We start from the raw sequence: 24,782 nt of genomic DNA on the forward strand, positions 1-24,782 counted from the left end.
CAGTTGAGATCCTATCTCTAAGGAGAAAAAAAAAATGTTGAAATTAATTAACAGAAGATATCTGAACACTACATCAGTGTTCTAGACAGAAAACCAGCAGGAAAAGAATGTGCTGGTAGGTAGCACAGTGGCTGTAGTACCCATTTGAAAATGAAGATCCAAATCTCCAAGGAAGGGATGCTAACCTCCTATGGCCAGGTACCTCTTCAATGACAGCAAACACTCAAATGATGACAACATGGCCAGTCCACAAAAAGCCTGTATTTTGAGACAATCCCTGCTGTTAAGTTCCCTTCCAAGAGACAAGCAAGAAATGCTTCCCACAGGTGGTAAAACAAGTTACATGTGCTCTGCCTAGATCAGCTCTTGAAGAAATAGGATAATATTACATGTTCTGTTTAGGTCCAGACACCCAAACACAAAGCAGAAAAGAAAATTCTCCTATCTTGAACTCTGCTTTTGCTGTGTGAGGGCTCACGTGTTATACTGTTTCATCTTCAATACACTTAAGAGAACAGAAATCAGAACCAGCAAAGACAGCAAAGGCATCAGCACATTTATTGGAATTATTTACTAAGTAATTCATATACACCCAACACCAATACATGGAAATGACATTAACTTTTAAGATACAGCGAGGCTCAAAGTAAGGTGCTTCAAGAATTGCAAAAGCTTCTTAGTATTGAATCTTTAATAAATGGAATGACTAAACTAACAACGTCAGATGTATCTCAACCAACTCTAAAATTCAATATTGGCAAAACATTTTTCTACTTAAAAAGCAAGCAAAAATATTCGTAACTTAGAGATTAATGTGTTTTTTGCTTTGTTTGCAAATGCCAGAGAGATATTTGATGAAAGAAAACACCTACTCCCTTCAAAATCCGAAGGGTGTTCTTGGAGTCATCAGTAAGAATATTTACATTGCCAGCTGACAGATTTCTTCACTAGCATGAACAGGAAGTCTCACAACATTCTGTACCCTCACTTTATCTCATAGCTCTATCATTTACCACCAACAAAGCCTCCCCTCCACTGGGTTAAAATACTAGACAAAAACTCATTATTTTAATCATATTATAATCATCCAAGAGCCAAGGCAGACTCAATGTAAGTTTAGGTGGCAATCACTATTGAATAGTATACTACTGTATAGAGGGATACTTTGTTTTCTAATAACAAATATGTTGAAATTCATCTCATTAGTAAGTGAATTTTGTAAGACACATAAAAATGTATTATAAAAATCTATTAACTTGTTCTTACTCTTCTCAATAAATTTAAACATAAAATCTAGTTATTTATACAAAGTCTATGTTCTATTGAACCCTGTATAGCAGTGTAAGTGCTGAAAAGGAGGAACATTCAAAGAAATCTCTCTATAAAAAACCTTAGATACAGGGCTGGAGAGATGGCTTGCTCAGAGCAAATGAAGAGCACTGGCTCCTCTTGCAGAGGACCTGGGTTGTTCCCAGCACCCACATGGCAGCTCACAATTTATTGTAACTCTAGTGGCAGGGAATCCAATGCCTTCTTCTAACTTCTAACAATGCACATGATACACAAACATACATGCAAGCAAAACATTCATAAACATAATTTAAAAAAAAAAAAAGAACCATCTTAGGTACCACTCAGCTTTAGGAGTAGATAGAAGAAAGAAAAAAAAAGAAAATTTTAATTTTTTAAAGAAAAAATATCATTTGGACTCTCAGACTTTATTGAACAAAGCAGGCAGGAAGGGAATCAAACATTTATAAGATATATTTATTATTTTTCTGACCAAAGTGCAATGATTTTTAAAATCTTTTTAAAACAAGTAACCATGAAAAAATGTATTCCAGAAAATAAAATACAAATGGGAATTTTAACCATTAGATTGTTTTTTCTAATTTATTCTGACTCCACATTTAGTCTAAGAAACAAAACAAAAACCCTGAAGTGTTACTAAAACAAGAACTGAACCACATTAACATAAACTAGCACATGTGTGTTGAGGGCCTAGGAACTGTGTTAACATCAGTTTAATGATGGCTAGTCCTATGTCACAGAGCATAGGAACACAAGTCAGTAGACCCTTGCCCCACAGTTTATGTCAGAAGAGGGCTGACAATCCTATCAGCCTCTGAAGCCCCTGTCCCTGACCCAAACCTTGAAAGCAAAGACTGCCCTGTCACACAACTTTGCACAAGCTGTAATAAATCAATGCCTAAATTTTAACTTTCCACAGAAAATGGTCAGTCATTTGATAAATACTAGAGCATTGCTAGGAATCCATTTTATGAGTTTTACTAAACACCTTGTGCAAGAACTGACTATACATAAAGTTCCTTTAAATTTGGTCCACAGATTCACTTAACAGGTTGGAAATCTTAAATGTGCAGCAAAAGGAAGTAGAATTTCCAAATCCTAACACATTACAATTACAAAATGGATATACATGCATACTAAAAAATTTTGCTCACAGAAGGCACAAACATAAAAGGGGTAGTCTTTTAATACAAACAAGAACTAGTTGATACCCTTCTTCATTTTGTGAGCACCATAATACCTAAGATGATTAAACCTGAATTCACTGTGTACTGTGACCACAAATTAAAAATAACACATAATTTGTCTTACTATATATTTCTAGACATTAATTGAGATGTAATTTTGAAAGATTAAAATTGCCTTAAAAGGGGGCTGTGATAGCAGCTATCAAAGCAATATTCAAGCATGATTTCAAAGATGTTTTTTCAGGGTTAGTTAGCCTTCTTTGTCAAAAATCTTCACAACTTCACCAAAAACCTGTAAAGAAAAAAAACACAATTTTAAAAGTATCTACTGTTAAAAACACTGTGTAGCTCATGTGAGATCCTGGGTTCAATTCCTAACACTGAAATTAAAATTAAAACAAACTATACATAAAAGATTGCACAACTAAGTTCCTATTAAAAATATCAATTTTGTACTAATTTTAAACATTATAATTTCTTAATCTATTTCACTTTATCAATAATACAAATGAAGCGCATAAAATTGTGAACATGTTGTCTTCAATTTTATTAATGCTTTTTAGGCAAAATGCACTTCTTGGTGGGATGCTAGTAGTCTGGTAAAATGTCAACTCAAGTGTCTAATCTCAGTTTGACTCTGAAAAGCCAAGTTCTCTCATGTACTGCCTCACCACTCTCCGAAGTGCTGATGGATAAAATACTCAATGAGCCTTCCTCTGCAGGGCCTCAATTGTTTGTCCCATGATTAAAAGAGGAAGAAGATGGAGAGAATCAGGGAAAGGGAGAGTAGATGAACTCAGAAGCACTAGGGATACCTGCAGGCAGATATTTACAGACTGAAGTATGAGCAAGACAGAGACCAGAGTCCTGGGAACCCTGCACCTCAGAAGTTCTGTGTTCTGGAAGAGAGAACAGCTGGGGCCCTTGGCTACAGCATGCCAGTTGTGCTATAGTTTTTACAACAAACAAGATCCAAATCAGTGTCCTGAAAATACCAATATTCCACTGTTTGAGGAAAGAGGTTTGGAATTAATAAACCACCCACTTCTTGTAAAAAACAGATCTGAAGTTGTAAAACCCATTTTAGACTTTTAAAAAGGAAAAGGAAAAAAAACAACAACTAATTTCAGAGTTAGCCTCAAATGTCTCCCACCTACTCCAATGGTCACACTTGTTTGTTGCAAAGGCCAGCCAGGTTCACTTACTTCATCAACAGACTTAGAAGCATCTATCTTCTTGACTTTCCCCATTTCTTCATATAAGTCAATAATTGGTTTCGTTGACTGAAGATAAGTCTGAATTCTGCAAACAAAACATGTATTTCAAGACTGTAGGTTATCTGTCCTCCCTCTTCCATGTTATAGAAAGCTGACGACAGAGTCTGACTCAAATGCTTTCTCTCTCTGCATAGGCCACTGTGCCTGCATAAGCATGATGCTCTTTTTCTGGACAGGAGAGCAGAATTTAATCTGCCACTCAGTTTCTACCCAGGACTGAGGTAGCTGAAGTACCAGCTGCAGAATACCTCTTTTCCAAGCTGTCTCTGTTGTCATCGCTCCTACCGCTGCTTTTTCCCCTTTCAAGACACCGTTCAATACAGATCTAGAGAGACAGAAGTAAAGAGCTATGTTAAAAACAACTCAAAATACTGTAAAGAGACAAAACAAAACAGAAAAAAACCATCTGCATTAAACTCAATGTGTCTAACTCATTAATCAACATGCAAAATCTTTCTAAATTTAAACATGTGGTTCAATTTATATAAACTAGGTTAAATAAGTACAGATCGTAGTAAGAATTCATTCATGACTCAGTTTTTCCTGCTGTATTTTTTTTTTTCAAACTGCAATAAAAAGAAGATCTGTGTGGGTATGGCTTCCTCTCGGACATATTATTAACTCATTAGGTATGAATTCCGTTCCTCAAACCTTGTACCATCTTAGCTTACTTTACAATAATTCCATAAATATCCAAATATTTGAGTCAACATATTTTGAATAAAGCATCTCTTGTTAATCGTGAATAAACATTCCTTAGTTATAAAGCTGTGGTAAATTTTAAAGTTAACTTTGAAGAATAAGTGAAAACATATTTTTAAGAGTTGGGAGAAGAGAGTTACATTTTAAAACAACTCAGAGGCTGCGGCAAGTCCTTACCAGAGGCACATTTACAATTCAACCTAAGAATAGCCAACTTCCTTCAAGGCACTACACTTCAGATTCAGACTGTTGGCATTAATTTAATGAAATTTATAGTACAGTGCTGTCAAACAGAGTCAGGCTTTTTAATTAAATGGTTCTGAGAAATTTATTTACTCATTCAAAGGTATGTCTGGGCATGCTATTAGAAGTGTTGGGGGTGGGGGAAGAATGTGTTCTTGCTATTTTCCAAATAATTTTACCCTTAGAAGATAAATTCTTCTACATTTCTTTAAAATAGTAGGCTTCTCCCCTCTTCCAGACCTGTATCTTCTAGTAAACAACACACTGTTCCAAGTAGTACACACTTGAGCAGCACTTAGCTTCATTACTTGACATTACTGTGTATGCCAATGCCTATTAAAACAGCCAACTTAACTATTTATTGTATTGAAAATTAAGCAAGTCTTAGGGTCACAAAGCTGCTAATACCAACAGCCCTCAATATTCTATTAGCAAGACAGTGCTGTTCTGCCCACTCAATTTACTCACTCACTCACTCACTATGTATATACTGTTGTCAATAGAAACTGTAATGAAGAATATCTCTGTTTTCTCTAACAGCTGACCATCTATAGCTTGAAGCCCATGTGGGCAGAGGAAGATGTTCATTACCTCATTATTACAGTCAAAAAACAGAACAAAAGATACATCTGCCTTCCCATCCATGGTCTTGTTCCAACCTTGAAGGTTATCTTGATTTCTTGGAAATCCATCAATCAAGAATTTATTCTTCTGAGCATTGGCAGCCATTGTTTGGTCCATTTCCTAAAGAAAAAAGACCTAGGCTCAATACTGTATAACCAAACGACAACTTCTTAAGCAGAACAGTGGGCACACGACTATTTGTTATTATTCCCTAAGCCACAAGAGTAGAAGGTACACAGGAAACAGACTAGACAGAAATGAGCCAACTTCTTGACATGGTTGACTTGAAATAGTGAGGCTATAGGTACATGCTTCCCTATTCTCGCACCTCCCCATCTGTAGTTCCCACATCTTATGAAACATACCCTATAGTGTACATATTGACAGTCCTCTGAAGGTTCATGTGTTTGTTAAAGCTTGGTCTCTGGAACAGGCCTACCTTTAGAGGACTGGCCTACAACAAAAGATGCTCTTAAAACAAGAAACACAGGGCTGGAGAGATGGCTCAGAGGTTAAGGGCACTGACTGCTCTTCTAGAGGTCCTGAGTTCAATTCAGCAATCATATGGTAGCTCACAACCATCTGTAATGAAATCTGGTGCCCTCTTCTGGCGTGCAGGCATACATGCAGGCATAACACTGTATACAAAATAAATGAAACTTAAAAAAAGAAATGAAACTAAGAAATATTTAAAAAAAAAAAAAAAACACTCACAGAGAGAAGTGTAAAATGGAACAAGGAGTTGTTAGAGACAGGTGTTCTGTCCATACCTTTAATCCCAGCCCATAGAAGGTAGACACAATCAGATCTCTGTGAGTTAGATGGCCAGCCAGCCAGTGATACATGAGACTCTGTGTCAAAAAACAAAACAAAAAACCAAGAAACACAAAGTGCCTAGAAACTATGAGAAAACTTGACTGAAGAGCTGGCAGTGGAGTCCTAAATAATAAAGCATCATGCCAACATGGATCACTTTAGACAGTGGGAAGCAGGGATATAAACATTGGAATTGAGAAAGCATGACAGCTTGATGAATCTGAAGCAAGATGGTATAAATGAATCTTCAGTCATGTATAGAGAGTGGTGGCAGATAAGATGGAGAGGAAAGAAGGTAAAAGGTTCAAGTGATGGTAGTGACAGATAGGAGATGAATACGCGTGAATGAGAGATCCTCTCACTAAAGAGTTGGGTAGTTAATCCCAACTGGAAATAAAGAAACACCATACTTTAAATGACACAGTTAGCCTCTAGGATGACTCTGAGACATATATGAAAAATTTGGATAGAGGCCTGATAGAAACATATCTGGAACCTAGAACAAAGGTTTATGCAGAGTTGTAGAGTTCAGCAGCATTGGCACAGTGAAAACATAGGCATGGTTTAAACAACCCAGCAAGGAATATATAAAATGAGAGCTGAAGAGAACCAAACTCTAAGAAGCATAGTGGTTTAGAAAACTTACAAAGGAAAAAAAAAATCAAGAGACTGAAAAACAGCAGTTCCTACAGTAGGAAGAGAATGAACCAATGATATTATAAGAAACAGGTAGAATTAGTTTCAAAGAGACTTGTTTTATTTTGTTTTTTTGACACAGGGTTTCTCTGCTTAGCCCTGGCTGTCCTGGAACTCACTCTGTAGACCAGGCTGGCCTCAAACTCTGAGATCCACCTGCCTCTGCCTCCCAAGTGCTGGCATTAAAGGCATGCACCACCATGCCCAGCTTGAAAGAGATATTTATTAATTAAGAATTAAATGCTTCAGGAACAATAAAGACTGAAATTATTCCCTGAGCTACATAGGAAAGATCACTGATAACATGCAAGAAGAGTTCTGCCTGTAATCACAGCTAAGCTTGAGACTGAGTTTAGAAGATTCCAAGTTCAGGGACTGCCTGGGCTACAGATTGAGTTCAAAGCCAACAGGGCCACCTGGTAAGAGCCTGTCTCAAAGATAGCAGGTATTAAAAATGCTGAGGACACAGCTCAGTGACAGAGTGCTTGCTGAACATAAAAAGGCCTATATTCAATACCTACCAAGGTATATTTTTTAGATTTCAGAGTGAAAATGGCAATGCATTGTGTTCATCAGGAAAAAAAGGAGACTTCAAAACATAGAATATCAACAATGAGAAAAACATGAGTGGGAGGCAGGGAAGGAGAGAACAAATATTTCTAATAAAACAGAGAAGGAAAGAGCAAAGAAAGGAGAGAATAACCCCAAATGGAAAAGAATAATTGAATAACTGGATGCTGGGAAGGATGGGTCAAATGCCTGTCATCCTAACAGACAGGTGCAGGAAGATCCTTGACGATATAATTTTGAGGCCAGCCTGGCCTACATGAGACTGTTTCAAAAACAAACAATTCTACAAGTATCTTAGGCTGGACCTCAGCTGGTCTGAGACCAAAGCAGAGAATACTTGCTACTGTCAATTTCTTCACAGTGAAAGCAGTTTCCATCTCTGCCATTTTCAAAGACCACAACTACCTTCCATAATCAAGAAATTTAATATTCTTATTTTTTCATTATTCAAATGAAGGTGTATTTAGCTTCTTGTGTCCTTGGTAGTTCAAACAGGTTGATATTCCTGCTCCTTACCCTCTTTAATAAACTGATGGTTATCTCAACTGGCACAATCTTTCCTTCTTTAATGTACTTTTCAATAAGTTCACCATACTGTGAATCTGGATTTTTCCTTTCATCACGAAGAAGCTCTCCAGCAGAAAGGTGTGTGTAGCCATATTTCTGGAATAAACAACATAAAAATATCAGAATTCATTCAATCCAGTGATAGGAGTACACATAATTTTGTGTTAATTTCTATATTAGAATTTCTGTACAATAAAGTAGTTTTTCTTATGGGACAAATAAATACTAAAGAAAAATTTAAGAGCTTTCATAGAGTCCAGTTTACCTCTTAGTAAATAGCCTTACCCTTCATAACCATGTTTGCACAATGAAATCATCTCAACATTTATGTAAATAGTCAAAGCACTGACATCTCACTATATTCCTATACAAATACAATTAAAGTTTAAATGTTTTTTATATTATACAGTCATATACTTCATATCAGTGTTTTGATTAGTAAGATTAGTAAGAACCACATGGTGGTCCTAAAACACTATAATGGAGCTACAAATCCTATCACCTAGTGACATCTAGGCTGTCATAATTTTGTAGCACAATATACACTCACACACTGTGGTGACACCAGTATAGATAACACTAATGTACTGCCATCACATATAGTTAGGAATAGAACACAATACTTGATGGTAAATGACTCTTTTACTGGCTTTTCTGTTTCCTATATTTTTATTGTTATTTTAGAGTATATACCTTCTAATTATAGAATAAAGAAGTCCACTGAATAATAGCATGTCACATTGCTCGAGCATCAGACTCACATATCTCATACATTTTGTTTTTACATTTACTGCAGCAAGGGATCATATCAAGTACTTGACTTATATGAGTTTGTGCAAGATCATACATACAGTCTTACGATGTTTGAACAAAATTGCCCAGTGTTGCATATCTCCATCATTAAATGACACATGATTTAAGGACAAGGATAGAACAGAAACATTGTTAACACCATAAAGTATATCTACAAAAACTAAAATGACTACAATACCATTAGGTGATATGATCTTCTGAGGGTAAATTGTACATGTGGCCTTGTGACTAACTAAAATTATAATGTAGTACACAGATATATACACATACACATACACTAAAGGTTTCACTAAAAAAAAAATCAGGCAATGGGCTTAAGTGAGACAATGGATATGATTATTTAAGAAATGTCAATAATATAGTATTATGACAATGATATCATAATGAGATACTAAGTCAAGGGAGAGTGACAGTTAAGCTAAAATCACAGAAGACATGGGGATATTGAACTGTCACTTCTTGAGTGCAATAAGGAACCAACAGTCTTAAGTGAAGAGCCTGAATAATGAAAAGCTTCCCCTAAGGACCGAACCCAGGGCCTTGTGCTTGCTAGGCAAGCGCTCTACCACATGTCTACTTCTATTAAACCGAAAGAATGACAAAACCCATCTCAAATTATTAGGATACTCATTCAATAAGGGTCCAAATAACCTACCTCACTCCAAATCTTAAGATTCCTTCAATAAGGGTTTTCTTTTTTTGTTTTGTTTGGTTTTGGTTCCCACCCCACTCCCACCCCAAGAGCTGAGGACCGAACCCAGGGCCTTGTGTTTGCTAGGCAAGCGCTCTACCACTGAGCTAAATCCCCAACCCGGTTTTGGTTTTTTGACACAGGGTTTTTCTGTGTAATTTTGGTCCCTGTGCTAGATCTCGCTATGTAGACCAGGCTGGCCTTGAACAAACAGAGATCCACCTGGCGTTTCCTCCTGAGTGCTGGGATGAAAAGCATGCACCACCACTACCTGGCCCTTCAATGAGTTTGTATCTTGCATATATACATCTTAAATGAAGGTTATGGTGTGAGGCACCCCACACCATCATCCCACTTTTAACATGTCAGTGTGGTAGTACGTACCTGTAATCCTAGCTACTCAAGAGACTGAGGAAGAATACTGAGTTTAAGGCCATCAAAAAAAAAAAAAAAAGAAGAACATCAATTGAATTTTTAAGTTTTAGAAAATCTCCAAATGGGGGCTGGTGAGATGGTTCAGAGGTTAAGAGCACCAACTGTGCTTCCAGAGGTCCTGAGTTCAATTCCCAGCAACCACATGGTGGCTCACAATCATCTGTAATGAGATCTGGTGCCCTCTTCTGGTGTGCAGGGATACAAGCAGGCAGAACACTGTATATATAATAAATAAATAAATCTTTCAAAAATAAATCTCCAAATGATCAAAGCTATAAATGAGCTTTCTAATACATCTTTATTCCCATTCCATTTCCCAAAAGTGTTGGCTAAATTTGTTCTTGCTCACTAAATAGTAAGATAGCAATAACACTGTCAGCAAAGGAAAATAAACTCTAAACAGGGTATTTACTGACTAAACTTGGATATAAAGTTGGATGAAAATAAATAAAAACAATAGTATCATCATGTTTCTGTCTCATTCCTATACATGTTTCTGGTAAGGGAAATTATCAGAAATGTTAAAATTACAATTGTTTTTTTAAAAAACTCCCATTATTCACAGAAAATAGAAATATAAAATTGTTCAATTACTTCCACACTGGTTGCTAGGTGAAGTGTTGTACTACTAAAAATCATCCCAGGTCCCGGCATTACCTAAATTTTGAAAGCAAAGAAAGTCAGTTGCTAAAAAGTGAAAATTGTGTTGCACAAGCCTGACAACCTGGGTTCAATCTCCAGAAGCCATGTAGAAGGAGAGAACTGAGTCCCAGAAGTTATCCTTTGATCTTCACACTTAGTCCTTTAGCACTATGCTATGTTTGTGCACACTTGTCTCCCTACCCCTGCCACACACACACACCCTAAAAAATTTTTTTAAAAGAAAATATACACACTTAAAAAAAAAATACCTCATTACAGCCAGGTACACACCTTTAATACCAGCACCTGGGAGGCAGGAGCAGGCGAATCTGAGTTCAAGGCCAGCCTGGTCTACAGAGTGAGTCCCAGGACAGCCAAGGCTATACAGAGAAACAAACAAACACAACAAAACAAAAAACATCAACAACAAAAAACTCCACTTCATTTAAACAGCAATAAAAGAACAGTGAGATGGCCCAGTGGGTAAAGGTGCTTGCTGCTAAGCCTGAGGACCTGAGTTCAATCCCTAGAACCCACTTAGTGGAAGGAGAGAACCAACTCCAGCAAGTTACCCTCTGACTTCTGCACACAAGCACACACAGACACACATACATTTTTTTAAATGTAATAAAAATAGTGATTAAAGATTAAATGTAGAAATAAACCTAAAATGTACTGTGTAAGAATTACATGAAGAAGCCAGGCAATGGTGGCGCATGCCTTTAATTCCAGCACTCAGGAGGCAGAGGCAGGCAGAGCTCTGAGTTCAAGGCCATCCTGTTCTACAGAGCAAGTTCTGGGACACTTAAAAGAGAAACCCTGTTTCAAAAAGCCTTGCAGGCGTGCACACATACTACAGGAAGACACAAAACACTATATTTACAATATAAATAAAAGCCAAATCATAAAAAGAAAGCATTCTTCAGTAGATGATCCCACACCCATGTCTATGTGAGCACCAACAAGTATATTCAGTGGGTTACTCAAGAGAGAGAGGACATAAAAGTTGGGGAGATGCGTTGGGGGGTACCCCAAGAAGTTGAAGGGAGTGAGTCAGATACATTGTATACATGTGTGAAATTTTCGAAGACTAAGAAGAAAGAAAACATTCTGTATCCTACGAAAGAGTCCTACTGAAACATTTGTTTTTATATATACTAATCAAAAAATTTACCTCCTACTGGGTGGAGACAGAGGGCGACACAGTCAGACCCTTTAAATAAATAAATAAAACTTACAAATTTAAAAGTTAAAAATCTGATTAGAATTGTCTGTGTTTGTTTTGTGGTGCTGGGGATCAAACCCAAAGCCCTTGAACATGGGAGCAAGGGGCTCTGCCACTGAACTAGCTACACACCAGCCATGTTTGTTTGCTTCTGAAAAAAAAAAATGGTGAATTTATTGTCAAGTTTACTAAAAATAAACATAAGTACAATATTCAAAATTGCAAATAATATTAACAACTACAAATGAAGACTTACCCAACTACATAGAATAAAATATTACAACAGTACAATAATTAAAATAGTGTGTTACTGGTATATAAAATAGGCATAACAATGCAGTCCTGAGACAGAACACATAAATAGGCCCAAATACAAAATGAGAATTCAGTAAGTGATAGTTAACATCTGAGATTCAGACAGATGTTGCTAAGCAAAGTCAAAAAGCTATGGTTTATGTTTGATCCCATAAAATCTTTTGAACCAAGCAGGGCTTCAAAACTACAAATGAGTTGCTGGGGGTATGTATGGCTTATGACTGCCTGTGATCCCAGCACTCAAGAAACTGGAGTAGAAAGATCAAAAGTTTAAGGCCAGACTGGGCTACATTGCAAGACTGTGTCACAAAAAAGCAAAATAAGTTTGATGTGTTGGCTTATAACTATAATCCTAGTCCTAAAGAGGCTGAAGCAAGTGGACTACCTTGAGTTTGCTACCAGCCTGTGCTACCTAGTAGGCTCGAGGTCAGCCTTGGCTAAAAAGTGAGGCCCTATCTCAAAATAAAAGCAAAAAAACAAAGGATAGGCAACAGCTTAGGAGAAACTATTTTTATATACAAGACATGTTCACTATACGGTACATTATATACAACATATATAGAGAAAAACTAACAATAAACTAAAATATTATATATAAAAATATACGAACTGGTAATGTGCCATTCACCTATAGTCTGAAGCTAAGATAGGAAAACCACTTTAGCCCAGGATTGGAGATCAGCCTAGGTCTTTAAAAGGGGTGGAAAGGTTAGCAAGCATAAAAACAAACTATTCACAGGAGGTTTAAAAAACAAAAACAAAAACAAAAACACAGAGCCATTCGGTAGTGGTCCACACCTTTAATCTCAGCACTCAGGAGGCAGAGTCGGGTGAATCTGTGAGTCTGAGGTCAGCCTGGACTAACAAAAAATAAATAAAAGGCTCTACCTCACTTGTGGTGATATATTGTGTACCCTAATAAACTTGCCTGAGGATCAGAGGACAGAGCTAGCCACTAGATTAGACATAGAGGTCAGGTAATGGTGGCACATGCCTTTAATCCTAGTACTCGGGAGCCAGAAATCGTCCGAATCTCTGTGAGTTCAAGGCCACACCTGAGCTACATGAGACTGGTCCAGTACAGAAGAGAAACAGAGCCAGGCAGTGGTGGCACACACTTTTAAACCCAGCACTTGAGAGCTCATGCCTTTACTTGGGAAGCACACAGGCCTTTAATCCCAGGAAGTAATATGGCAGGGCAGAGAAAGGTGTATAAGGCATGAGGAAACAGGAACTCACTCTCTTTAGGGCGAGGATTTCATAGAGGTAAGGACTAGTGGCTGGCTGCTCTGCTTCTCTGATCTTTCAGCTTTCACTCTGATATCTGGCTCTGAGTTTTTTATTAAAAGACCATCTAAGGTCGAGCGCACACACCTTTAATCCCAGCACTCAGGAGGCAGAGCCAGGTGGATCTCTGTTAGTTCAAGGCCAGCCTGGTTTACAAAGTGAGTTCCAGGACAGGCTCCAAAGCTACACAGAGAAACCCTGTCTCGAAAAAACCTAAAACCAAAAACAAAACAAACAAACAAACAAACAAAAATCTAAGATTCGAACAACACTCACTAGTAAACTTGAAAATGCAAATTAAGGAAAATGATTCCAGTTTTTACCCATCAGATTGGTTCAAGTATTTTAAAAACAGCAATGGCAAGAACACAGGAATATTGATATGGATATACTTTGTAGAAATCTTCAACCTTTATGGAGGGTGAGTGGTCAGTAAACCAAGCTTCATTTGCACATCTTCTGACTCAATAATTCAACTTCTCGGGGGTGAGATGGCTCAGCAGTAAAGCCACTTGCCAACTAACCTGGAGATCTGTATTCAGTTCCTAGCTCCAGCATGGTAGAAGAGCCAATTCCAGCAAACTGTCCTTCGACTTCCACATACCCATACACACACACAATAAAATACATACTTTTAAAAGTTAACAGTTCTAACAACAGTAAGTCCAGCTCACTAGTGTTCAATGGTACCTTCCCAAACACCACCTGATTCCCAGAGAAAAAGAAACTGAACCTGCACAGTCAAAACCTACTTCAAAGGTGAAGTCATTTAGAAAATGACAGCTTTGGGGCTGGATAGATGGCACACGTGCATATATGCAGGCAAGACACTACACACTTAAAAAAATAAATACATCTTAAAAGAATATAACAGCTTTAGAGAAAGGTCTCAATGAACTTCCCCCAAACCAAAAATCAACTCAAATGTTTAGATAAAATTTTCTCTGAAAAGTGATCCATCCCATAAACAAAGGAGAAACCAAAGTACAATACAGCCACACAGGAACACACCACATGGGCATGGAGTCAAGAGTTACAGACAGAGACAGAAAACAGTCCAGTTTCACAGCCCAAAAACAGATGAAAATTTAGAATTCATGAGCTTACCCAAAGGTTTAAAAGGAAACATATTCAATGAAGCCTGACTCCAGACACTAGAGTTCAAAATTATAAACAAAACGTTTTGAGAAATACCATGTGTATGGAGTGGACAACATACCCACTCCACCTTAAGTTCCAAAATGACCTATCAGAACTGTGTTGTGCTAAGCAACATTTCTCAACAACAACAGTAAAGAAATCACCTTCATTTTTTGTTCAAAACCTCTCTTACCAGAAGGTGTATAAAAGTCATTTGGCTTTGAGAAACTGTACATATTATATTTTGGTATAAAATTACCTTCATAAATACTTTTGCTCATTCTAAAATTAAAGTCAATATAGGAATATATGTTTTGTTTTGTTTTGTTTTGTTTTGTTTTGTTTTGTTTTGAGACAGGGTCTCACCATGTAGCCATGACTGTCCTGGAACTCTGTATGCAAACCAGGCTGGCTTGCATTCACAGAGATCCACCTGCCTCTGCCTCCTGAGTGCTGGGATTAAAGATTTGCACCACCATGCCCAGCCCAGGAATATATGTTTCTGATTACACAGCAATCAATCTTAATCCAACTTAGGATCTAACATTGACTATAGATAACTATGTCTACTTTTATCCTGCAGAACAAACAGTTTTTTGATTGGAGTCTTCTTCAAGGGAAATGTCATAAAACTTGATAAACTCACAGAAAATGTTTTCTATAGAATTTCTTTTCCTGCCATTGCTACACACTGAAAAGGTCTCTGGAGACCATTTGCAGAATGGACACCACTGAACTGATCTGACATTCGTGAAAAGCCTGAACCTACTCTACCCGCTTTTCCTTTCTATCTATAGGAGTCCTCCTCTGTCTACCCCAACTCCAGTACAAACACTTACCAGTTAGTATCTCCGTTGGAGTCCTGGACTAACTTACCAAGTTTTTAATGCCTGCATCACAAGCAGGAAAAAGCACACCACATGCTCAAATATTCAAGATTTATCACATGGTCATTAAAACTTTTCTTCCAAAAACATTACCAAAAAAATAAAAAATAAAAGACAACCCAAGCCAGGCAGTGGTGGCGCACGCCTTTAATCTCAGCACTTGGGAGGCAGAGCCAGGTGGATCTCTGTTAGTTCGAGGCCAGCCTGGTCTACACAATGAGTTCCACGACAGGCTCCAAAGCTACACACAGAAACCCTGTCTCAAGAAAAAAACAAAACAAAACAAACAACAACAACAACAACAAACCAGGATGACATTATGTTTTACAATTTAAATTTTTAAGTACAGCAATGGAGAGATGGCTCAATGGTTAAGAAGAATACTGGCTGCTCTTCCGGAGGACCCGGTTCTATTCCCAGCAACCACATGGCAGCTCACAACAGTCCATATACAGTTACAGGAAAACCTGAGATGGGCTGACTTCCTAGTTAACGCAGAAAATTTGACCCAGGTCCCCTGACCTCCACTGAGTATTATTCCTTCATGGACCTCAGTGGTAATACCTTGCAGATATACTGTCATTAGCCTTCAAGCTTCTATAGCCTGGGGGAGTTGATGGAAGGAGGGAAGGATATTTACTGAGTGAGAAATTCCAGGAGGAAAGCTTCCATATATGAAATTAAAGTTTATGAAAATTATATCCTTCCTGTGCTTGGATGATACTTTTGGAACAAGTGCTAATGGTCATTTTAGCACATAGCAATCAGTTCCCAGACACAGAAAGAAATCAAGGATGAATTAATATCAGAGTAGTTCAGGGATTGTTTTAGAATTCCATTTCATAACTTACCTTTCCAAAAGAGGTTGCTTCCTCATCATTAGTATTGTACTCATACCTGTAATGCACAGGTGAGTCAAATATACACTCTGAATTAACACAATTAAGCCCTTAGCAATAAATTGTCTGAAAGAAGGTGAACACCTCCTAGTTGCCAAGCTGTGCATATGTACTACTCAAGTTTGGCTAGGTTATTAGTTGGAACCCCCAAACTCAATGGCACAAAATAATGAAGTTTTATTTCTTACTCATGCTACCTATCTGCTAAGAATGGATGGGCTGCTATGACTTTTGGATCACAGAATCTGCTAGCGCACATTTAAAAGGAGACTCAAAGTCAACAGGGATGTGTGACATAAAAACTTCATCCCACACAAAGAAGCAGATGTATCAGACCCATCTGGATCCTGCCAGACTCTGGCCAACCTCATTACTTCTGGCCAGTCTCATTTGTTCACTCTTGCTTTTCTCCACTTTTGAAACAGTCGTTTCTACTTGCATTGCCCAACAGACATTAAATGAATAACAAAGACAATCTTCCACCATCTGATAACCTAAATTAGCCATTAAGTCAATTACACCATCAAAACATCTTCTAAAGTGACTTTATGCTCCCAGCAGACATGGAAATTCATATTATTATCGACCTAAACTGAATGTAACTATAAAGACAAATCCTGTGGGCTTAAACACATGCACTTTCCAATACCAAACACCAATGACTAATCCATTCTGGAAGCTCCAAACAGAAAGTGGGCAGAAAGTGGTCTTTCACACCCCAAAATGAGTATATCTGCTTATTAGTAAGGGATATACTAAAATGGTGAATGGAACCAACTTACAAGTCTTTTGGAAAAGACTGACAGAAACCAGGCATAGAGCATATGTTTCACAGGACCTGTCCCCTCAAAGTGACAGTTTCTGGGAGTAGTAAGTTACAAGTGCTTTTTCCTTTATCCAACTGATGTTTTGTTATCTTTATTCCATCAGGCAGAACAAAACTGTCAGCAGAGTCTTTCAGGTTACACCTGTTCTCTATTAACTTTTAAATGCTCTTATCACATGTTTAGTCTGTAAAAATGTTCTTGATTTGACAGGTTAAAGCAACTGAAATGTTACAGCAAATACACTTTCATGTAGCAGTTGAGCTAAGGTGTTAGCTTAAAAGTAACAAGACCTGGAACATAACACAAATAAGACAGCTAGCCTGCCTCCCACTACCACCCCCAAACCGGGTCAGAGAGATTTCTAGAATAGTTTCTTTTCCTTTTATAAGAAGTTATTATTTTTTAATTTCATTTGTATCAGAGGCCACAGCATGTATGTATGTATGTGCACCAAGTATGTGCCTGGTACCCATCAGAAGGCATCTGATGCCCTGGAACAGAAGTTACATAAAGATGGCTGTAAGTCACCATGTGGGTGCTGGGAACTGACCCCCGGCCCCTGCAAGAGCAGCCAGCACTCTTCACACTGAGCCATCATCTCTCCAGCCCCGAAGTGACTCTGAGAAATGCTGACTTCAGTTCAGAACCCGCTGTTAGGACGCAGTACTTGTGTGTGACTCTCACGTCTTCCACGATCACAATTCCGATGCATTTGAACTGCAACATGTCTACATTAACCAAATATGGGTCCATGAAATTTTAACCCAAACGGAGTAAATCAAGACCATTTCAAAGAGAATGAGGATGAGGAAATAACTGATATTGAAGGAAGATTGAGTTAGGGCAGAATGAGGCAGAGACTAATTCTGATTGGGAATTTTTTTTTTTTTAAAGTTACCTTTAGAGCCAGACATGGCACACCTTTAATACCAGCACTCAAGGCAGATCTCTGAGTTTAAGGCCAGCCTGGTCTATAGACCTAGTTCCAGGACAGCCAAGGATACAAAGAAACCCTTGAAAAAAAAATTACTATTAGCTCCCTTACCCCCGAGAAACTACTCCCTGGCACAATCATGTACCCATACAGCTGGAGGTTGTTTTGTTGTCCTGGGTTCCAGGACAGCCAAGGATACAAAGAAACCCTTGAAAAAAAAATTACTATTAGCTCCCTTACCCCCGAGAAACTACTCCCTGGCACAATCATGTACCCATACAGCTGGAGGTTGTTTTGTTGTCCTGGTTCACCTTGCTAGGACAACATAACTGACAAAAAGCAACTTAAAAGAGGGCTGATTTGGTCTCACAGTTTTAGAGAGAGAGTCAATAATGGAGGAGGGGTCTGACAGCAGGAGGAGGTATGTTATTAAAATTCAGGAAAATATAACAGGATAGAAAACAGAGTAGCCCTCATCATGTCTCCATCCAATCTTATGACATTTTTTAGAACAAAAAGCGGAGAAAAATCACTTTCCTAGAAAACTTAAGGTTCTCTGGTCTTTGGTCTGGAATTACACCACCAGCTTCTTTGATTCTCCTGTTTACATACAGCCTATCATGTGGCTTCTCGGCCTTTATAATTTTGAGATAGTTTCCAAATGAAAACACTTTTATATGTCTATATCTGTATCTATTTCTTAATAGCTCTGTTCCTCTGGAAAACTCAAACTTTTTTTCCAAGTGATAATTATCAATTAAAATAAAATGCACATATTCTCTGAGGAAGCAATCCACTTTTAAGCATCCTATAGACAAAACATCCATATGCAAAGTTATATTTACAAGAAAGCTCACTGAAACAGTTAATAGCAAAACCATGCATAGAAAACTGTCCTAAATAGCCACCAAGTATAGCATGAATCCTAAATGATTCTGCCCAGCCATTTTACTTCCTGTCTCCACCTCCCAAGAGCAAGGATTAAAGGCATGTGATCCCAAGTGCTGGGATCAAAGGTGTGTGCCACCACTGCCTGGCTCTGTTTCTTTTTAAGACTGGATCAATCTTGTGTAGCCCACGGTGGCCTTGAACTCACAGAGATCCGCCTGCCTCTGCCTCCCAAATTCTGGGATTAAAAATGTATGCTACCACTGCCTGCCTCTATGGCTAACTAGTGGCTGGCTTTGCCTTCTGATCTTCAGGAAAGCTTTATTTGTTAGATCACAAACAAAATATCACCACAACCAAGTGAGATGTACAACTATGCTATGACAATATGCAGAATATTCTGCAGCTACAAATAAAAATCTATTAAATATATAGGGAAAGCACTGAAAGAATAAACATGATTTAGTTTGAAAAAAGTAGATAATGGTATTAGATGCAAAACTTTCAAATTTGCAGATTTTGTGATATCAAGAAAGAGGAGCCGGGCGGTGGTGGCATACATCTTTAAGCCCAGCACTCAGGAGGCAGAGGCAGGTGGATCTCTGTGAGTTTGAGGCCAGCCTGGTCTACAGAGCATAATCCAGGACAGGCTCCAAAGCTACACAAAGAAGCTCCGTCTCGAAAAAAAACCAAAATATGAAAAAAAAAAAAAAAAAAAGGAAGAAAGAAAGAAAGAGGAGAAAAAGAAGAAACTGAAGAGATGACTCATTTGCTCATTTGCTGCTCTTATATAGAGGACCACAGTTTGGTTCCATCACCCACATGGCAGCTCACAACTGTCTATAACTCTAGTTCCAGGAGAGATGACATTCTTCTGGACTCAAAGGCAGCAGGCATATGTGTAGTATATGTACATACATGCAAGCAAACAATAATCACACACATAAAATTAAAAGGAATAAATTTTTAAAGGAATATTGAGATGGGAAAGCAGTAAATAATTGTAACTACAGATGAGAAGAAACTGAACTTGTCTCAACTTAAAATGGAAAGGCAAAAAAAAAAAAGGGCACAGTAGATCATCTGAAGCTCTTCTCACCTCTTCTAAAATATCAACATAAAAACTCTGTTACAAGCACCCTTAAAGAAAGTGGTTCTTTATTTAATAGTCAAGTTCTGTTGCTTTTTAAATTCACATGGGTGCTTTGCCTGCATGTATGTATGTGTATCATGTGCATGCCTGGTGCCTGTGGAGGTGAAAAAAGGAGTCAGAACCCCTGGAACTGAAGTTTCAGATAGTGTTAGGGACCATGTGGGTACTAGAAATCTAACTGGATCCTCTGGAAAAGCTGCCAGTACTCTTAACCAGAGTCATCTCTCTATCAAGAGGCAAGCATTTTGTAGACCATATCTTTTATAGATTCTTTAAAGCTTTTAAATTGTCTTTTTAAAAAATTCTTTAACTATATCCTCCCAAGGAGAAAAAGTCCTATCCTTAAAAGACCAGATTTTTCCTATCTAGTTCCTTCTGAGTGTACATGATGAATTCCGGATTTTGAAATTAAAATCTTTTAAAATTCTGCTCAGCATACTTACTATTCATTCACTCAGAGTAAACAAAAGCATGTCAAAGATTGGTCTCATTCATACTTGAGGTCCAGAAAACTACTTGGGTGCCCCCTAGGGACCAAATTTTTAAAATGTATACAGCTTCAGGATACATTAATATTTCTATCATCAATATTTATTCAACAAGTACCTATTATGTGCTAGGTACAATGCTCAACAACAGAGACAAAAAGATAAATAAAATCAAGTTTCTGTTTTCTATATGCTTAAATTCAATCTCATTCAAAACTTTTCTAAGCATATTATGAGTCATCCATTCAAAGAGGCTCTTAAGGAAGTTATGACACATGATAAATATGGTATATGTTTTCCTCATTACTTACATAAACAAAATATTCATACTCTGTGAAAGAGAAATTAAATATTCTCTCCAACCAGCCCATGCAAAATTGTGGATGTTATTTTCAAAGATAAATTTAAGTTACAGAACTCTTATTTATTTTGGACCAAAACAAATGTAAAGCTTACTTTTTTTTTTAGATTTATTTTATTGATCATTTATGTATACAGTGTTCTGTCTGCATGTTTGCCTGCATGATGGAAGAGGGTATCAGATCTTGTTATAGATGGTTGGGAGCCACCATGTGGTTGCTGGGAATCGAACTCAGGACTCTGGCAGAGCAGCCAGTGCTCTTAACCTCTGAGCCATCTCTCCAGCCCCTAATGCTTACTTTTTAAACAAATGAGGCCTGATGACCTGATTCCCATCTTCCCATGCTTGAGCTCACATAAAGATAAAAGGAGAGAAGCAACTCCACAAGCTGTCCTTGACCTCCACACATGTGCCATAGCATGTGTACACATACATACATACAATATAAGTAGAAACATTTTTAAATGATATAGCATCCCTGGCTTTTAGAATAAATCATTATATAATAATTCCACTGAGTATTTAATTCAAATAAAAGTACTACACTGACTTGGCTAATTAATGGCTAATTTAAAAAATAGCATAAGAGGACACAGATTTAGAAATAATTAATTAGAAAATAAAATTAAACTGAAAAGGACCATTACAAATAAACGAGCAAAGTCAATTCCCAAAGCTCCCTCAAAATTTCTCCTCCAGTTATTAGATACTTTAAAAGGTTCTCCATCAGAGCTGCCCTTTTCTGTCCATGGAACAATAATAGAGTGAAGCTTGACTCCACCTTCCCTCCAAGACACTCCCTTATCTCTAACTCCAATACTCTAGACATGAAGGCAAGGTACCCTCAGTTTCTGAATCCCCAAATCCAAGATGTACTTCTGACAGCACACGGCAGCACATACCTGTAATCCTAGCACTTGGGAGGCGGAAGCAGGAGAACAGAGTTTGAGGCCAGCCTGGGTTAACATAAGGGGACCACACCTCAAAATAAACAAACAACACAACTTCTGTCAACCTGAGTCAGAAACCAAAATAACTTCTCTCCAAAGAAACAATTCTATGATCAGCCACATTTTAGGTACCCTGTGAACTAAATTCACTTGGTGTGATAATTGGAGAATTTAACACTGAGTTATATAACTTTTTCCCTACAGAAAAAAATTTAATTTTAAAGCTTGCCATCTTTGGGGATTAAGTTCATAGCTGCCTGCATAATGAAATACTGAACCAAAATGCAGACATTTCCCTCACAGAGGGAAAAATGCCTGACTTACCTGAACACAGACATTCCAGTGCTTATTTCATCAGCTAAGGGACAGTGACTCTTAAATGATGCATTTGAAATTGGCAACTAGAATCAGCAGCAAACATTTCAAACAGTTTATTCTAGATGGCTTGGTGGAACAGGCCTATAATCAGAGCTATTTATGAGTCAGAAGGACAAGTTCAAGGCCTGCCTTGGTTCAGAGTAAGTGCAGGAACAACTTATCAGGCACCTTAAAGTAAAAAGCAAAGAGAGATGCTCTGTAGTAGAGAGCATGTCTTTCATGTCTGAGACCTGGTTCCACTGCCACTGCAAGCAGAAAAATTAATATACAACAAACAGCCCACAGCTTCAGCTCATATAACTGCCAAAGTCTTAAATAAGTAAAAGAATAACTCTCAGAAACAAAAAAACATATATCATGGACTCCTGTAATTAATGAGCAGGTTTAAGTATTACCAGCTACCGACTGAATTCATGGAATAGAAATACTAGTTACTGAACACAGAAATTTTGAATCCAGTGGAGTAATGGGTATTGTTAGGTTGAGTGTGGATGTTTAAGGTGGCATTATAAATTCAGAAACAAAGTATCTGGGTGCACTCAAAAATGCAAGTCATAAGTCAAGTTTTTTAAAGTAATGCACCTTCAAAATAAAAATTTCCAGCTTCAGATAATACTCTTATAACTGCCCATCCTGTTGCCCCTTGCAGTACATAAATAAACCTGTTGTCTTTCTAAAAATAAAATGACCAATATAATAAAACCAGGATGCTTAAAGGAGAAAACATTTGCATCTATGTGCCAGGTGTCAGATCTCATCTAATAGTCAGAAATACAAAACAGATTCTATTTTCTACCTTCTTACCAAGGAACTCAAGCTAAAAGTGACTTCTCTGGGGCCAAAGAACAACAGCAGAATGAGGCCTTGAACCACTCTGTTTTGACTACAAAGGGCCTGCTCCTTCCCTCACCACGCTATTTATAGTTTCATCATTTTACTTATAAAGTAAACCTGAAGCCGTCCACTTGTCATGTTGCTTTTATAAAGTGAAAACCAACCAATAGAAATGAGGAGGAAAACGCTATGTACTCTGTGACTGAACCGGTTTTCAAAAGCCACCCCAACTGCAGATCATGTAACAACCTTTAGAACATATTCTATTTATTTGTTGGTGTTCTTTAGAGTAGAGCATAGGACAAGAATTCAGTGTATGACCATGGAGAAAGTCAAAGCAAACATAGGCCATCGCTTAGGAAAAGAGGAAATTATGTATTAAGTTCTGGGTCAAAAACTTTTACCAAGCACTCAATTTAACGGTGAACGTTGGGTATTTCACTCCAACCCTGGTTGCTTTTTGTTTCTAGTTGCCTTGTTTTCCTTCAAACATTGCCCAAGACTGTCCATTAAGCCTCCTTCACCGTATCATTATTGCGCACAGGAGCTAGAAAAATGGGGTGTGAACCCATACCTGCTTGAATCTGAAGTCTTTGCCTCTTTCCATGGACATGCCACCCCTGACCTCAAATACTAACAGGATGGAACTGGTAAACTTATGTCAAAACCCTTATTGCATTTATTTATTTGTGTAGACAAACACTCAACCACAGCTCAAGTGCGGGCGGGTTGGTGCTCTAATTCCATTGGGTCTCCGGGATGTAACTTTGCAGCAAGCGCCTTAACCCGCTGAGCCATCTCTCCAGACCTAAAGCAAACATTTTTTTTTTTTTTTTTAATAAGAGGATTTTAGAGTTGGGTGGTGTCTTACTTTCTCAGTTAACATGAGAACAGAGTTTCATATTTGATTAGACAACTGAGGTGACTCACTTGCCCAAGGAAAGGCATGAGATGGCAGCTGGGCCAAAGGTTAGCATCTGAGCTCACACGGCTCCGGTACTTTAACTACCACAAGATCCGGGTCGGGTTCCTAGAGGCGGATGAGCAGAGAACCGACAGCCCGGGAAGGAGCGAGAAGAAGACCCGGGTCCCGGGGGTGTTAGCAAGGGCGCGCGGGAACAAAGCGGACAACGCAGCGCGCGCCCGCAGACTCGACGCCCCTCGGCCCGGGCGCGCGGTGGCCGTCGGGATTCGTAGTCCGCTGCCCACGGCGGGGGGCGCGGCAGCCAACGCGGCAGCTCCCGCTGGCCCGGGCCCGTTCAGCCCCGGAGCTCTCCGTCGCCCTCCCGCACGGCCTCACCTCGACAATGCGCGCGCACTGGGTCCCCTTGCCCGCACCGGGCCCGCCCAAAACGAACACGACCAACGGCTTCATGAGGCTGCTAGGACAGAGCCACAGTCCACGGGTCAGCAGCGGGGAGCTCGAGACCTGGACGTGCAGCAGCCGGCGACGACAGCTGCTCAGCATACACCGCGCGTCTGACAGCGGCCGGCGCGGCGGGGCGGGCGGGGCGGCCGAGAGGGGGCGGGCTGAGCGGGCGCCGGGCCCCGCCGCCAGCTGCGGGCCACCGCGACCGGAAGGGGCGGGGCTTCCTGCAAGGCGCCAGCTTCCGCTCGCGGTTCCGGTCCTTCCTAACGTGTC

At 38.8% G+C, this 24,782-nt stretch overlaps 1 protein-coding gene across 1 annotated transcript; it reads right to left on the minus strand.

The window, feature by feature from the left end:
• Positions 1-1,699: 1,699 nt before the first annotated feature.
• On the minus strand, positions 1,700-24,721 carry Cmpk1 (cytidine/uridine monophosphate kinase 1). Its single transcript, XM_036179925.1, has 6 exons — positions 24,441-24,721; positions 7,943-8,089; positions 5,312-5,464; positions 4,024-4,100; positions 3,704-3,800; positions 1,700-2,790 (listed from the first exon to the last, which is right to left on the minus strand). Exons 1-6 carry the CDS (start codon positions 24,606-24,608, stop codon positions 2,749-2,751), a joined length of 684 nt encoding a protein of 227 aa, XP_036035818.1. The 5' UTR covers positions 24,609-24,721; the 3' UTR covers positions 1,700-2,748.
• Between the last annotated feature and the right edge of the window lie 61 nt (positions 24,722-24,782).

Source organism: Onychomys torridus, chromosome 2 (assembly GCF_903995425.1).
Source record: "Onychomys torridus chromosome 2, mOncTor1.1, whole genome shotgun sequence".
Lineage (NCBI taxonomy): Eukaryota > Metazoa > Chordata > Mammalia > Rodentia > Cricetidae > Onychomys > Onychomys torridus.

What these genes read in the sequence shown, in the direction of transcription:
- Cmpk1 (XM_036179925.1), bottom strand. Translation starts at nt 24,608, where the DNA reads ATGCTGAGCAGCTGTCGTCGCCGGCTGCTGCACGTCCAGGTCTCGAGC. An exon ending in CCATCAGTTTATTAAAGAGG is followed by an intron (nt 5,465 to 7,942) that starts GTAAGGAGCAGG and finishes TTTTTTCTTTAG; the next exon opens with GAAATGGACCAAACAATGGC. An exon ending in CTTCTAAGTCTGTTGATGAA is followed by an intron (nt 2,791 to 3,703) that starts GTAAGTGAACCT and finishes TTTTCTTTACAG; the next exon opens with GTTTTTGGTGAAGTTGTGAA.